The sequence below is a fragment of the Pogonomyrmex barbatus genome, unplaced genomic scaffold, assembly GCF_055798465.1.
Source record: "Pogonomyrmex barbatus isolate J1 unplaced genomic scaffold, ASM5579846v1 scaffold2, whole genome shotgun sequence".
Classification (NCBI taxonomy): domain Eukaryota; kingdom Metazoa; phylum Arthropoda; class Insecta; order Hymenoptera; family Formicidae; genus Pogonomyrmex; species Pogonomyrmex barbatus.
Window position 1 is genome coordinate 23476996 of NW_028297116.1, and position 17519 is coordinate 23494514.

At 31.4% G+C, this 17519-nt stretch overlaps 2 protein-coding genes across 3 annotated transcripts; one reads left to right on the forward strand and one right to left on the reverse strand.

Annotated features, from left to right (window-relative positions):
• Positions 1-434: 434 nt before the first annotated feature.
• On the forward strand, positions 435-11083 carry Ire1 (serine/threonine-protein kinase/endoribonuclease Ire1). Of its 2 annotated transcripts, XM_011632218.3 has the most exons (14): positions 435-539; positions 926-1207; positions 2371-2491; positions 2582-2624; positions 2847-3226; positions 3306-3510; positions 3619-3857; positions 3971-4314; positions 4396-4577; positions 5817-6103; positions 6409-6705; positions 7061-7233; positions 7445-7636; positions 8359-11083. In XM_011632218.3, the coding sequence occupies exons 2-14, from the start codon at positions 1103-1105 to the stop codon at positions 8716-8718; spliced, it is 2928 nt and encodes a 975-aa protein (XP_011630520.2). In that variant the 5' UTR covers positions 435-539; positions 926-1102; the 3' UTR covers positions 8719-11083. The 2 variants fall into 2 exon arrangements, with proteins under 2 accessions (XP_011630520.2, XP_011630521.2); XM_011632219.2 differs by lacking the exon at positions 435-539 and having other exon boundaries at positions 580-1207; positions 4420-4577.
• A 4416-nt stretch (positions 11084-15499) lies between these two features.
• Positions 15500-17149, reverse strand: LOC148936779 (uncharacterized). The gene has a single exon (XM_089076094.1). It carries the CDS (start codon positions 17046-17048, stop codon positions 16461-16463), a length of 588 nt encoding a protein of 195 aa, XP_088932220.1. The 5' UTR covers positions 17049-17149; the 3' UTR covers positions 15500-16460.
• Between the last annotated feature and the right edge of the window lie 370 nt (positions 17150-17519).

Below are 17519 nucleotides of genomic sequence, written 5' to 3' on the forward strand. Positions count from 1 at the left end.
ACATAGTACATATACAATTGGTTATTAAAAAATGTATATAATACTGTACCAATAAAATAATTTTCATTAGCTATAAAACCTATGAAACTAATCTATGAAACTAACCTATGAAACTATATTTCATGATTTCACTTTCCACGCATTCAAGCTACATACATAATCGCTGTACGTGAAAAGTTTCACATGAAATGTCAAGGTGTGAAAAATGAAAAATAAAAAGTGGAAAATGAAAAGTGAAAAATTTCACGTAAAGTTACATGATTGATCCCCAGGTTCCTCTTTGATACAGGAAACAGGAACAGGGAATAGCAACAGGCAACAGATTTTGACCAATCAGAAGTTTTGAAGAATATCGGAGATATTTCTGATTGGTCAAAATCTGTTGCCTGTTCCCTGTTCCTATTACCTGTGTTTTTCATTGTGCATCCAACTTTAGTTACTTTAGATATGAATATTATAATATGGGGATTCTCTTCCTCTTTCTCGATGATTCATTTTGCTGAATTCACTTGTGGCATATGGCATGCCGTATTGCATATGTACGTTTTATATATATATATATATATATATACATATATGAGACACGTGTCCATAAGAAAAATTACACGAATCGTCATTAGATATACAATATACCTCTGAGACTGAATCGTTTAGATTTCCTGGAGATTAAATATATTGTAATAAATAATCAAAGGAAAAAAAATAAAATACTTTTTCTGATTATATCACTTCGGATACAATCGTGTGATTAATCGCTCGTCGTCATGTACGAACAGCGTAATTAAACTGTGTTTCTGTCCAACGATGACATCTTTTTATAAGACACTAATGTTTATCAGACTTTGTGCATTTTTGACTAAAAATAAAAAGTGCCACTATTTTATAGATTAACACAAGAATGTAATCTTTGTTATATCTCGGACAGGTTTGCACGACAGTCGTGTTGATGAGCGAGAATTTGGTGTTCATAATTGATCATCTTAAATAACCTACCTTGCTTCGATTCTAAACTGATGCGTCTTCAATTCTAAACTGATGCGTCACTGTTGTATGGAGCCCAGCAACTTATGCCGGGAAAAATTCATTCGTGCTCGTATACTGTATGATCAAGAATACATACAGATTTTTCATGATGCAAAGGATGATGACAGTTTGGGCACTTGTTATTCTAACAATGCTTGCATTCGTCAGAGGACAAATAGTAGATGTATGTAATATAATTTCTTTTGTTAGATAGATTTCATAGAAATAAATTTTACTTTTTAATAGATTTATCTTTGTAACATGAACAAAAAATTATTTTAAAGTCAAACTTTTACTTTATATATTTACAGGATTGGGAACATTACTTTGAAAAAAGTAACTTATTACCATTATTTTTTGTAAAAAGTAATTCGTTATCGTTACTTTGTTATTACTGATTTTTGAAAGTAACACATTACTTAGAAAGTAACGGATTTGTTACTTTTTGTTATTTTTTTTATAAGGTTATATTATAAGGTTATATTATTTTTATAAAATAGATTATTAGATATTAAAATTACATTATGTAATAATTAATATTATATATAATAATAAATATTGAAACATGAAAATTTTCAAACTAATCTGTATAAAACAATCTTTTTATTTTAGATACGTTTAATAATTTTTTAAATTTAATAATTTATTAATATTTTTTAGTATATTAACTTTTATAAAAATTTAGATTCAACATTGTTTCTAGAAATTAATATCATTATTAAATATACATTCATCGTCAGGACTGAATACTTAGTAGTACAGTAGTATATAATGTGATTTATAGACTTTTAGTATTGGCAGTGATTATCGGAATATAACCTAAAATATACAATATTAAAATATTAAAAATATGAATTAAAAAAATATATTATGAAATAATAAATAAATAATAATAAAATAATTTCACATCAAAAAATAAATAATTTTTATAATTTTTAGAAAATTATTTTTTATCATAAACATAGTAAATTTACAATATTAAATTTACAATATTGAAACAAATTGACATTCTTTTTTCATACAAATTGTGTGGGGTCTTTTGACATGGAAAAATTAAAATAAAAAATTAAAATTAAAGTATAAAACTAAAGTAATAATAAAGTAACGATTTAATTTAAATTTGTTACTGTAACTGTAAAAATGTAACGACGTTACTGTAACTTGTAGACAGAAAAATGTAACGCTTGTTACTAAAAAAGTAATAAAAATGATAACGGCGTTATTCCCATCCTGTATATTTATTATATATTGTGTTTTTGAATCATGAAAAATTATTATTCTTATATATGAGAATGCACTTATTTACAATCATAATTGAATTTACTCAAATAATATTTGTATTCTTAGAATTTTAATACTGAGCTTGTAGCTGAACAAGATGACACTCTCCTCTTAATCTCTACACTCGGAGGATTGTTAGTAGGTGTTGATCAGCGATCTGGAAAAATACGATGGCAACAAGATGATGGTAATTATTGGTTTAGTAGATTATATCAGGAAAATTACATTAGCATTTTATATTACGTTTGTATATTACATTTGTATATTTTGTTTTTAGAACCTATTGTCAAAGTGCCTATCAATCTATCAGAAACCAAAATGTATGTTATTTATGCATCAGTTTATATTATATATTGATAAATTAATATACATATAGTTACCAAAGTATTGATAATCTATATGTGTATGATTTGCAATATTCTATGACATTTGTAAATAATGGTGATCATGAATAATAATGTTTTTATATTAAAATTGATATTTAGTACCATGGTTATTAAGCAAAATATTCTGTACTTTTATTTAAATATTTTGATTTGTAGACCTATGTTTCTACCAGATCCTAGAGATGGTTCTCTCTATCTCTTTGGCCGAGAATCAGAGGTATTAAAGAAATTACCATTTACCATTCCTCAGTTGGTCGCCACTAGCCCATGCAGAAGCAGCGATGGTATATTGTATACTGGCAGAAAAATTGATACTTGGTTTAGTATTGACCCAATGACTGGTGAAAGAGAACAGCTTTTAAGTTTTCATAAAGTGAAAGATACTTGCCCTTTAGAAATGCAGAATACTATATTTGTCGGTCGTACGGAATATAACATTATTATGGTCGACAGTAAGCATAAAGACAGAAAATGGAACTTAACATTCTATGATTATTCTGCTATGCAAATGGAACCTGATGTGACAGACAATTATGGTATTGTCCATATTCGATTTTGCAAGATGTGCAATAACATTTTAGAAATTATTGTTTGTGAACTTGAATTTAATTTCAGATTTGGTACATTTTACCACAAGTTCAACAGGTCGTGTGGTGACTTTGGATAGATTAGGTAGGATTGTTTGGAAATTAGATCTGAAGAGTCCAGTAATAGCTATGTATACTGTAACCAAAGATGGGTTATTGACAATTCCTTTTACAAGTATTGCAGATTCTTTATTAGAAAGATTTGCAACAAAGCCGACCGACGTTCAGTTGTTGTAAGTTAGAAAGTAGTAAGAAATGTTCAAAGACGCAGAAACTTTGTTACAAAAACAAACCAGATTTCAAATGTAATAATTTATTGATTAAAATGATTATTTCTTTAGCCCAACTTTGTATGTTGGACAGCACCAATATGGTGTTTATGCATTACCATCGCTTGTTGATTCAGCAACGACAACAATATCGAGTAATGTAGGACATCTATTGCTCGAGGGACCATTGGTAACATCGCATCTTCATGAAAATGATAACAAAGTACCATTGCCAAGGGATCATGTTTTTATATCTAATATTGATATAGCTAATGATGATATTAAACGCACTGAAAATATTATTATGTTGGGTAATATCAAGTCGAATTATAGTTACATGTGCATATATTATATCGATAAATCAATAAATATATCATAGTATTGTATAATATTTTGTATCTTTTGTAATTTTCAATTTATTTAGGTCATTACAAGATACCCACGGAATACAAACCGCAAAATCAACTTCTTCAAATAACTGGACGATCTGATCCGGTAATTTTGGAGACTTCGACATTGAATATTACTAAGACCAAATTGTCTATCGCTGTTCAGTCGGATATGTCAAATGACACGATGCAATCAGAAAACAATCAAAATTGGCAGAGAATTATATTAAAAACTTACAATGCGAGCAAAATGTGGTTCGATCAACAAGAAAACAGAGATGTAAAACTAATCGTGATCTTGATTATACTAATACTTGGCACGATTATAGTTTGGTATGTGTATAAGATATGTAAGGAACAATTACAGCAATTATCACAGGTAAGACAATATTTTAGAGAGTTAGAAAAAAGATAATAATGAGATATTTAACAATAACTATATTATTAAATCTGAATCAAGTTTAATCGAAAATTGATTATTAAGGGTTCACGCGAAAGTAGTCGTACGAATTATTCTGGTAAATCAAGTAATTCGGTTGCTATGCCCGAAGAGATTGGAGATGGCTTAGTTAAAGTGGGAAAAATTACATTCGATACAGGACAGGTTCTTGGTAAAGGATGCGAAGGAACATTTGTGTACAAGTATGTGATCTTTCTATATCTATATATACAATATCTAACACTATAGCGTTCATATTTTTGTTGGACATATGTATACATTTATCAATTTAAGACTATCGATATAATCTTAAACGTATAATATTGTTCATTCGAGAAAAATTTCTTCATCCATCATTATTCTAAACAAAATAAAAAAGATTTAAAAGAGCTAATAAATAAAAAATTAAAATAATGCCAATAAGAGCCGATTGGATATAAGTGTATAATATATATTTGGAAATTTAAAATTCTTCAATTTATCTAGAGATTTAAATAAACTTGATAAATTTATTAAAATATATAGGCTATAAAAAAATGAGCTTTCATTATCTCACTCTAATGTTGTTTGATAAATTGCAAAAATTGCTTCATATAGAAGAGAGACAGAGAGGTAGATTAGAAAAATAACATCATTATCAAAACATGTAAATAGATGAATTTGTTAAGAAGAATACTTGATGAAAAAAAATTTTTAATAAATGTCTGATTTCCGAAATGATTCATATACAAAACCAGAAACTTTTTAAATTTGTGACTGATACAAAATTCAATCTATTATCATTTATTTAATAGCTTTAAGAATATTTGATATTTTCTTTATTTTACTTTTTATATTTGTAACATGGGCATTTGTTTTTACAGGCATTGTTTTTACATCTTTGGTTGCTTTGAAAGTTTGTCATGAGTTTTCATTTATTGACTGAAATTTTTAAGTTTTATTATTTTTATTATTTTAACTTATTAGTAATCAATTTTATTTTAATAATAATTGCTTTAAAATAATTGCTAAAGTAATTTTATTTGTTTTTATAATTGATTTTACATAATGACTTAACATTGATTTTACATAATGGCTCTTCAATACTATTTTTACATTGATTTACTTTTTCAATTCTCGATAAACTACGCAATGTTTTATCTCTTTGAGTACATTACAAACCTTTCTTTACTGTTTTATAATGTACTTGTTTTATCATATTCTGATTTTTATATTCGGCTTAATGCAATTATTTTTAGTATTGAAGATGGATTCAAATTAGGATTGAAATATGTGATTAACTTTTCCAAATATATTCTTTATACATTATCCAGTCAATTCTTATTAGTATTATAATATTTTAATTTTTATCATTATTTTAATTATCTTTGTTTTAATTTTTACATAACTTATCATTTATCAACAAATATCAACAATCAACAAATTATTTTTTTATTGTTCAGAGGTGAATTTGATGGTCGTGCCGTAGCTGTAAAGCGTTTATTACCGGATTGCTTTACGTTCGCAGACCGAGAGGTAGCTCTTTTGAGAGAATCAGACGCACATGCAAACGTAGTCAGGTATTTTTGTACCGAACAAGATCGTATGTTTAGATATATTGCTTTGGAGCTAGCAGAAGCCACTTTGCAAGATTACGTGGCAGGCAAGTACGATAGAGAAAAGATATCTGTGAAAAATATTTTGCATCAGGCTACATCTGGATTAGCACATCTTCATTTCCTGGATATCGGTACGTCTAACACAAATAACTTTATGATGTATCAACGAGAAGAAGAGGATGGGAAGGAAGGAAAAATATTTTAAATTGTCAATAATATAAAAATGACGGATGTGTGTTCTTTCCTTTTAAGCAAAAATCAATGGCTGGTTGATGAATTCTATATCTACGAAAAATAATAGCTCTAAAATATCTCGCATAAAAATTTTTGTGAACTTATTTTATCTTCTTGAAAAGAATTATATAATAAATAGAAATTTAATTAAAATGATTATTAGAAAGTTATTAGAATGATTATTAAAATCTTTTGTACGTAGTTCATAGGGACATTAAGCCTCACAATGTCTTGCTCTCTGTTCCTGGACCTCGAGGAGAGGTTCGTGCCATGATATCAGATTTTGGATTGTGTAAAAAACTCCAACTTGGCCGCGTATCATTTTCACGAAGATCCGGAGCCACTGGAACTGATGGTTGGATTGCACCAGAGATGTTGAATGGAGAAAGAACGACATGTGCGGTCGATATTTTTTCTCTTGGCTGTGTCTTTTATTATGTTCTTTCTGATGGCAAGCATCCTTTTGGCGACCCATTACGAAGACAAGCCAATATTCTCTGTAAGTAAAAAAATTGAAATTGAAATTAAATTTTTGTACAGTTTTTACAGCTTTGATTCATTTATTATTTTTTATACTTTAACTGTTTAATATGTTCTATAAATCAAAAAAATATAATAACGAATATGCAATGGAGACGGTAATTATTATAGTTTATTGTTGTAATTGAATATATATTTATTTGTCTACTTATCAACGTGTAACATCATAAAGTCAATGACAATTTATTTCTCAATCATTTATGATAAGTCATTTATTGCATATGTATTGATCTATATTCTTTCTTTTTCTTCAAAAGAATTATACTTACTGTACTAATTATACTTACTGTATATCTACTTCGTTGTATTTATAGGTGGCGAGAGCAATTTGACAGCACTCCATGGAATATCTTCAAGTGATAAAAAATTAGCATTGCTACTTATCAAAGCAATGATATGCAGTAATCCTACTGACAGGCCACCAGCTTCGGCAATCTGTAATTATCCGATCTTCTGGAATTTAGCAGAAATTCTGGGATTTTTTCAGGTATATAGAATCAAATTTAGTATTTTTAAAATCTATTTTTCTTAAATGCATTGCTCTTTTTCGAGAGAAAAAAAATTAAAGAAAATGTAATTCAAAATATATTTCCAAGTTAGATTTTGTAAAATTTAATGTTTTTGATAGTTATTTTTTATTATAACATACCAATAAAGAGAGATGTAAATCTTCTTTATTTTATTAATTTATGTAATAGGATGTCAGTGATCGAGTGGAGAAAGATCAATCTGACAGTCCAGCTTTGATAGCGTTGGAAACTTGTGGTGAGCATGTGACGGGAGACGATTGGAGATTGTATATAGATTTGGAAGTTGCAACAGATTTAAGAAAATACAGAAGTTATCGAGGCGAGAGTGTAAGAGATCTCCTCAGAGCTTTACGGAACAAGGTCTGTGAAAATACGAGTATAAATATAAGCATAATCAATATGTTTCATTATTTTTATCATGCGTTTTGTTAAAATTAATGTTAAAATTAATATTAAAATTGAAAAAATGCGATAAATTATTTTATTTTCTTTTTTATATCAATATTTTTGTTTTAAATTTTATATATCTGAAATAACATATGTAAAGGATAATACAATTAGGATCTTATTAAAACTATAATTTTTTATTATTTGAAAAAAATGTAAAAAAAAAGGAATCAAATCGATAAAACATCTCAAACATAAGAAATTCATTATTTTTTTAATAAAATTATTGATTTGTAATTAGGATTAGTGATAAAATGATATTTATAAGATGTAAAAAATATCCTGGATGCTATAGAAAAAGAAATAGATGCTTGCTAAAAGAGTGATATTTTTTTATTTTTGTAAAAGAATTATTTTTAGATTCGTTTAAGATTATTTTTTTTTTTTTTTTTTTTTTATAAAAATTACGTAGTATTCTTTGTTGATATATTTCAAAAAAATATAGTAAGATTATTATAAATATTTAATAAATGTACTGAGATAAATACAAAATAGATGAAATTATTTAAAAATCTAAAAAAGAATAAAAATTAGAAGACACAATTAAATTAATATGTTTTGTTCGATTGGTGTAATATTTTTAAAATAATCAAGAGAATGTAACAATTTGTTTCGTACTGATTTAATGTTTTTAGAAGCATCACTACAGAGAATTAAGCCCAGAAGCGCAGGAGAGTCTCGGCGAAATTCCTAATAAATTTACAGAATATTGGTTATCGAGATTTCCATGTTTATTATGCCACGTATGGTGTGCAATGCAGAGTTTTCGTGACGAATCAAGTCTAAAACAGTATTATCATCCGCACTATACTTTTATGAGTGACTACGAGGGGCAACAATCGGCCGAACGAACTGATCATGTTGGTAATGCGCTATCGACGTCAATCAGAACAAGACAAGCGAATAGTAGTTTGATCGATTGGGGTCTTAATCGACCAAAATATCGTAATCAGAGAAAAAAACAGGAAAAGAAGAAACAAGAAGAATTATCATGATTACCGCATTCGTCGAATTGAATTATTTCAAAGCGACTATGGATTTATTAAACTAAAATGAAAGAAAATGTGACTGTGCGCGAGCGTGCATGTATCAAAATGAAAAGTTTGTTTAATTGAAATGATTCTATAAATCAATGTTTTCTTTTTTAATTGAAGAAAACTGAAATTATCAGAATTACAGGAGGCGTACTTAATATGATTTATATATCTTTTAATAGACTGCAGCCTTTATTATATAATGCGGACCTTACATAATCAATAACTGTCGATACATTATGTTTCATCAAGCAAGCTTTTCTTATGTGCAGATAGATGTAGATGGTCAAATATGTATCTTCCTTGCCTGAAAAGAGGTAGGGAGCCTAGAGATAACATGAATCACTTCTGCACTTAAAAAGGATTTCCATTAATGAAACGCAATGTATTAACAATATTATTGATTATGCATAATTAATATTGATGCATTTAATATTGATTAATGTAAAATAATAATGATCCAGATTGAGTGTCAGCATCACTATATAATAAGAATACTGATAATAATATTGATTATGTGAAAAAAACACGTTAGTATTTCAATATAATTCCACAATAATAGATTTTTCACAGTATATATACTTATATTACTTTTCTAAGAGCTTTTTGATATATTGTTTTTTTTTTTCTTTAGATTAGGTTATGTATATAAAATTAAGCTGAAATATGTTATTTAATATTGCTGATCAGTATTGATAATATAAGATCCGCATAAGAACTTTAGTAACCAAGTAGGACCAATATGATGTCGCTCGTTCACAAATCAATCTACTTTTTATCAAATATGAAAACTTTAACTTTTAATATTTGATATTTATTTTATTTTTCTCAATGATTTCTAGGTTTTACATATATAATATATTGTCGATTTAAACACGTTTAACATAGAAATTTATAGTATTTATTTATCAATCATAAACGAAATATTTGAATAAAAAATAGAATATAATAAAATTATAGTGTTTCTTAAGGCTCGGTTCTCTCGCGGTGCGATATAGGTTGTGTGACGTCAGAGGTGAGAAATGACATGTAAAAAGTTTCTTACGTCGTATAGCTTTATCTCGTATTTTTCCCTTAAAAACATATTTTCGTATTCTTTAAACTTGTAAAAAATATCAGAAAATAAGATAGATATCTGTCCAATAAATCACGTAAAAGTGTAAAATAAATCTTGAAATAATGATCACTGCTCAGTTATTAGAAACAACTAGATCTAGTGATCTGGTAATTTCTGATAGCTAAGCAGTGTACCATTATTTCAAGATTTATTTTACACTTCTACGTGATTTATTGAACAGATATCTTACTTTCTGGTATTTTTTACAAGTTTAAAGAATACAAAAATATGTTTTTAAAGGAAAGACAAAGCTATGACGCAAGAAACTTTTTACATTTCATTTCTCGCCTCGACGTCATAATTCAATATAACTGCAGAAACAACCGAGCCTTAAATCAGAAAAATATAGAATCTAACATCCTTGATTAAGGATTCATATACGATAGATAATGAAAAATATAAATAAAATATACTCTAATACAAAAATATGTATATAATTTGAAAAAAATTCTACTTGATTTTGCTAAATTATACAAAAGTTTAAGAAGAGTAATACTAAATCCTGCTAAACAATGCTATAGATTAAATAATACAATTACTATTTTATTGATGGCGACAATGTTGTCGCCAACCGATACCCGGCTGTGTGCGAAAGCTTGTATATAATGTATAAAAGTTCAACATACATATACATACAACACTTGCGTGCGTGCATGCGTGAGATATGCTGTAATATCTCTATGTATATATATACACACACACACACACATTTCTATTTTTTTTTAAACCTTAAATGTAGTTGTATAATAATATGCATATAAGGAATATGTTCTATGTACATAGCAACTTAAAGCAAAATGCTTTTTTTATTTAAAAAATTTTTCGTTTAATTATTTTCTCTATTATTGAATTGTAAAATATTGTAACATTTTTTTTTCAAATTAAACTGTTATTTTAATGACACACAATGTAAAAATGTAAATGTAATAAAAGTAGAAAGCGCCAGTAAAAAAATATATTTATTATATGAATAATAGTTTGAGATAATAGTTAATGCAAAAATATTTTTAAATGAAAAGAACTGATAGCACAGAAGAAATAGAAAATATAACTATATAATTTAGCGCATTGTTTGTATACTTTTTATTATATATAAAATTTTTCAAATAAATATACATTTAAAAGCATATGTAACGTATACGAAATTATATAAAATTTATAAATGTTTGATATGTATAAGTTTAAATAAAAATATTAATGATGATTATATCATATCATTATTAAAATTATTTTATAATTATATCCTTCTTTATAGTCTCCTATATAATTTAATAATGATTTTTTAAATCATATAAGATAAACACTTTAGAATTATATCATATAATTCATATATCATATAAAATTAATTATCATATATGATTTAATAAAGCATTATTAAATTATATACGAGACTTATATGTTTCTCTTTTCTTTTCTATGTTTTTTTTTATATGTTTTTTTTTTCTTCATATCAGATTTGATATTGTTCTTTAGCGCCTAATGAAGTAGATATTAAGAACAGGAATAAATATTATTCGCATATACTTGACCGGGAAAAAGTTCCGGTTGAAGGAGTTACTATATAAAGGAGTTAAATTGTTTGTACCCTAATAGCATGATATCATTCGAATATTCTACACTCATACTGAAAGTACTGTAGTCATACGTACTATTGCCTAATATACTAGAGAACATTCATATGACATCTTAATGATATATCATTTCTCGTATATTCTTAAACTCATCTTCAGACTATACCAAATATATCCCAGCAGCACATGATATTATACGAATATTCTATATTTATACTGAATGTACTATGATCATACCGAATATACTAAGATTATTCGTATAAAATCGATGTATTCCAAGTAGCAAGATGACGTCATTATGACGATGATTTAAGGTCATTTTTTGTCAGTGTACTACAAAACGACGTAAAATAAACATAACATTTATGATAAAATATTATTATAAATATATTGTCATTTAATCGTCATTTTTAATGAATAAATAATGAAATAACGTTATTAATTACTATCTTCCTTAATTAACAATAATATATAAATAAGAAAAATATTTCCCATATTTAATACAATTATTGACTGTTGATGAGCACAACTCTTTTTGACTCGTCATCTCTCTATCTAATGTCATCAGCCCCGCCATTTTTTTACTTGTTAAACTGACGTTCTTGTACCTTTGCTTGCGTTCCCGAAGTGATTGTATAATTCTCTTTCAATATAGGAATAAAACACAGTGTAATTTGTAAATCCATATTATCATTTCGTAAAACCTTCCAACAAATGGTAGCAGAGCGTGGTTATTGTGTTTTTGCGAGGTTACATACGGCCTCATTGCGAAAATGTTTTCATCGGCGTCCTACCGCATCGAAGTTTTAAACAAAAAGAACTACGATACTTGCTGCCTACAAGCCCAAGTCGTATTCATAAAAAACGAACTATGGAGCTACATATATGGCGAGAAAAAGGCCACAGAAACGTCAACCGCGGCGGAAAAAGAGGATTTCAAAAAGGGCGATCTCATGGCAAGATCGGAACTTCTATTGCTAATTTCATTCTCCGAAACAAATAAAAGGATGTGTGGGATAAGCTCAAAAATATTTACCAAAGTTCAGGCCTAGCCAAGAAAGCAACACTATTGAAACAATTAGTATTGAAAAAACTAACCACAAAGATGATGTATGTCCGCGATTATCTCAATAATTTTATGGATATAGTCGACAAATTGGCTGATATGGAAGTAAAAATATACCTAGAACTGTTGATGCTTTACAATTTGCCTACAAACTTCGAAAATTTTCGAATAGCCATAGAGTCGAGAGATGTTTTGTCTTCTCCAGAAGAATTGAAAATAAAAATATTAGAAGAACATGAAGCCAGAAAAATGCAAACAATGAAAGAGGTGAAGTATTTTATACAAAGAAAAAGAGAAACAAATACTACCAAAAATGTAAAAAGAAGAGACATACTACGGAAAAATGCTAGAGCAAAAATAAAGTACAAAATAAAAAGGAATATAAGTAAGAAAAGAACTTCAGCATCATGTCTACATGTCTATCAGTTACTACAAGTGATACCTGGTGTCTAGACAGCGGCTGCACTTCACATATGTGTGGACAAGAAGAAAAATTTTACTGCATTGAGCCAGAAACAGGATCATTAAGGTTAGCATCTGAAAATCAGACGACCAAAATGGAAGGAAAAGGCAAAGTATGTCTTAACATAAATGAAAAATTTAACCAAAATGACACATTACATGTTAACCTGTCAACAAATTTGTTATCAGTAGCCAAAATTATCGGAAAAGGATATAAAGTCATTTTTATTGAAAATGAAACTTTTAAAGATGATAAAGAATGCACAGTGCTGACAGCTAAAAAGGAAAATGGATTATACTATATAAAGTGTGAAAAAGAAAATATATTTGCCTGTACTGCATCGAATGACTTACTGTCATGGCATAAAAAACTTGGCCACTTAAATGAAAATGACATGAAACTAATACCGAAAAATAATCTAATTAAAGGTATAAAACTGAATAATGAAAAATTACCTATCTATGAAATCTGTATAAAGGGAACAATGATACAACTACTATTTGTAACTATTGAAGAGCCTAGATCAAAAGAGCCGCTAGAAATTATACACAGTGATGTCTGTGGACCGAGGTAAACAGAAACTCTAGCAGGATCCAGATACTTTGTCACATTCATAAACGATTACACCAAGTGCTGCTGCATATATTTCATTACAAATAAAAGTGATGTTTTCGAAAAATTCAAAGAGTATAAAAATAAAGTTGAAAATTACTTACAGAAGAAAATAAAAAACTTACAGTCAGACAATGGCAAAGAATACTGCAACAAAGAATTTGATACGTACCTTAAAAAGCACGGTATTGAAAGGAGATTAATGTACCATACATACCACAACAAAATGGGCAAAGTAAAAGAAAAAACAGATCATTATTCGACAAAGTTCGGTGTCTAATGTTGGAAGCAAATATACCTGAAAAACTATGGGCCGAAGCTATCTACACAGCAAATTATCTTATAAACAGAAGCCCAGCAAAAGCTATAAAAGAATGTATACCATATGAAAAATGGACCGGAAGAACACCATCTGGTAGTCACCTACATATATTTGAGAGCAAAACTTTTGTACTAAACAAACACAGAAAAGGAAAATTCACATCAAAAGTCCAAGAAGGCATTTTTGTAGGCTACGCTCAGAATGCAAAAGGATTCCGCATTTATTTATCAGAAAGAAATGATGTGATAATTAGCAGAGATGTAAAAGTCATTGAAAAAATGTACTATGAAGTTAACACACGCAGACACTATAATTCTTTGAAGAATTATAGTGTCTGCGTGTGTTAACTTCAAAACAGTTGTAACCTGAAAAAGAAAAGAAAAATAAGAAAAGACAAAGAAAAGAAAATGAAGAAATAAAAATAATAAAAGGTAATAACTTACCTTTTTAGCCTTCTACCTTATCTATATTAGATTCCTTCCAATCTGAACCAACCTCAATTGATGATGCCATTGGAGAAATCCATCTTGAAAGTTCTTCAGAAGACCAAGTTGACAGTGAGGAAAAAGGAAACCATCGGCAAGGGACTACCTTGAAGAAGAGGACAGCATGATTGTATCTGAAAACACATACATTAGTAAGAAGTTACTTACCTATGTGAAGAAGAGAATGAAGTCGGCAACGAAGATTGGCACTTAAAGCTGAAGGGGCAATTAAAGCTGAAATAACAGCACATATTAAAAATGAAACTTGGAAAATCATAGAGAAAGAGAAAGATATGAATGTCATCGGCCCTGCCATTTTTTTACTTGTTGTAAACTGACGTTCTTGTACTGATGTTCTCTCCTTTGCTTGCTTTCCCGAAGTGATTTTCTCTCAATATAATTCTCTCTCAATATAGGAATAAAACACAGTGTAATTTGTGAATTCATATTGTCATTTCGTAAAATCTTCCAACATTGACAAATTCATAAACAAATAAACAAAATATATTCAACAATTTATAAACAATTTTCATAATAAAAATTCTCATTAAACATTAATATAGGTTCACGCATCTATATATGCAATTAAATTATCTACAAGAATTACATATGCAATCGAGATTTTAAAATTAAGACTATTTATATGACAATATAATAATATTCATTAACCGGATCTATCATATTTTATGTCAAAATTCCGTGTTCACTTATATCATCATTTCAGTTGCAGATTTCATCCCATTATAGAAGTTAAGCAGTATCGAGCAAAATAGGATGGGTGACTGTTTTAAAAACATGCAATGATACAAGATAAAAAATGTGTCATTACTTTTTCTCATTTTTTTCACTTATTTTCGTAAGAGGTGTCACGTATATTATATCACTATAAAATTATCTTTTTTTAAAAAAAGGTTAAAAAAGGGTGTCAAGTATAGTGGATATTGTCAACTCAAATGATTGTGTGAAATTTATATAAAAGATTTGATATCAATAATTGGCGCCAAGTTATAGTCTTACAAACATGGAGCTACAAGTCCATTTTAGTCAAATTATATATTTCAATCGTATAAAAGATTTGATAAACCACTGTTTTAAAAAAATAAAACTCAAGTAGTAGTTTCTTTAATTACAACTAAAAATCGTCGAATTACCGACTTATAACTAACGGCCTTACTCGCATGCACTTACGAGCTAATGTCAGGCGGGACGGCTATTGCGGGCAGGGCTGAGTGCCACGTCGAGCCCTGCCTTCGCAACGGAAATCGGCGAAACCCGGTGGAGCTGAGCGAAATCTCAGCCCGAGGAGCGGTGACAGGAGTTGGCGAAACCCGACAGAGCCGAGTGAAACCTCAGCCCGAGGAACGGTGACAGGAGTCGGCAAAACCCGACAGAGCTGAGTGAAACCTCAGCCCGAAGGTAGAGAAAGCCGGTGAAACCTGGCAGAGCCAAGCGAAACCTTGGCCCCGAGAGGTAATAGGCACTGGTCAGGTCGGTGTCAGGAGTCGGATCGCAGGATGGGATCTGGTCTCTATGTCTCGGCCGGCCGGCTTATATACCCGGCCGGCGTTCCCCACTGCGCGCCGTCGGTCCGGTGGCGGGGAGTCGGTATCGCGTGGGGGCACCGCGAGCGAGATAGCGTGAGCGAGACGGCGCGTGCGACCTACAGGCAAGCGAATGCGATAGCGCGAGTGGTGTACGTGCAAGGATGGGTAGTGCAGGATAGTAAGCCAAGTGTTTGTATATATTTATGTATATGTATATATATATATATATATATATATATGTATGCTTGTAACGGCCCTGCCGTTACATCACCCCCCCTCCCTTTAGGCCGTGTCGTTGGCGACGATGTTGTTTTCGTGTGCTTGCCTCGGAATGCGGCGCACGTTGTTTGCGTGTGCTTGCCTCGGAATGCGGATAAGCCGGTGGTGCTCTCGGCCGTTGTCCGTTTCGCGTTTCGCCTCTGCGGACATTCCCGGTCGGTAACCGTGACTCCACCGACCAGTCGGTGTTGCATTAGCGCCGGGCCGGGTGCGCCTTCAGGTCCTGTACATGGACCTGTCGGTGTCAGCGTTCACGGGTGTCCCGTAGGTCGATGATGACAGGCGAGATGATCTTCCGGACTTCCAAGGGCCCCACGAATTTTGGAGCCAACTTGGCGTTGAACGCCTTAGCCTTGTCGGATAAGACATGGTTTCCCTTCCACACCAAATCCCCGACCTTTGGCTTCCATTCCCGTCGACGCAGGTTATAATGTTCTTGACGTTGGAAGGCCCGTGCCAAGTTTACCCTCACCAGGTCGTAGGCCTCTTGCAACCGTCGGTGCGTTGTCTCGGGGATCGGCGTGTTTTCCGGATACCGTCGGTCCTCCGGATGAGGTCGAGCGAGCTCCCTGCCATAGTTGAGGTAGGCAGGAGTGTGTCCCGTGGCCTCGCTCCAGGCCGTATTAAAAGCATATTGGAGGGCGGTGATGTGCTCATCCCACGTCTTCTGGTTCCGGCCCACGTATTGAGCGATCATGGTCTTCAGTATCCGGTTGGCCCGCTCGACCGGATTACACTGCGGCGTGTATGGCGGCGCGGTGCAATGTTGGATGCCGAAGGCGGTCAGCAGTTTCCCTAGCTGTTTGGACTTCAGTTGCATCCCATTGTCCATTATTATCCGCTGTGGGCACCTATGACGGTACACGACCTGGTCGGTGAAGGCCCTGGCGACATTTGCTGCAGTGGCGTGACTTCGAGCCACTTCGTAAATCGGTCCTGCATCGTGAGGATCCACGTGTGTCCACGGTTGGAGCGGGGTAGTGGTCCGACCAGGTCGATGGCGACTTGCTGCCACGACGCAGTGACCGGGGTCGTGTGGAGGGTCCCGGCGGGTCGTTGTTGTGACACCTAGTGGGCCATACAGGTTGCGCAGGTGCAAACGTACCGTGCGATTTCCCGGAGCATCCCCGGCCAGTAATACTGCTGGGCGACGCGAGCCATAGTTTTGGCGATCCCCAAGTGTCCGGATGCGGGGTCGTCGTGCCATCATCTGAGCAGAGCGGCACGCTCGGGTGTTGGCACACATCGTTTCCATTGCTCATCGGCGGGCATCTCCCGGAAGTCCAGGTCGTGGAGGATGTGC

Excerpts from the sequence above, each read along its gene's own strand:
- Ire1 (XM_011632218.3), top strand. The coding sequence starts at position 1,103 with ATGATCAAGAATACATACAGATTTTTCATGATGCAAAGGATGATGACA. Across the intron at positions 4,578-5,816 it reads GAAGGAACATTTGTGTACAA|AGGTGAATTTGATGGTCGTG; the intron begins GTATGTGATCTT and ends TTTATTGTTCAG. Across the intron at positions 7,637-8,358 it reads TCAGAGCTTTACGGAACAAG|AAGCATCACTACAGAGAATT; the intron begins GTCTGTGAAAAT and ends TAATGTTTTTAG.
- LOC148936779 (XM_089076094.1), bottom strand. The coding sequence starts at position 17,048 with ATGGACAATGGGATGCAACTGAAGTCCAAACAGCTAGGGAAACTGCTG.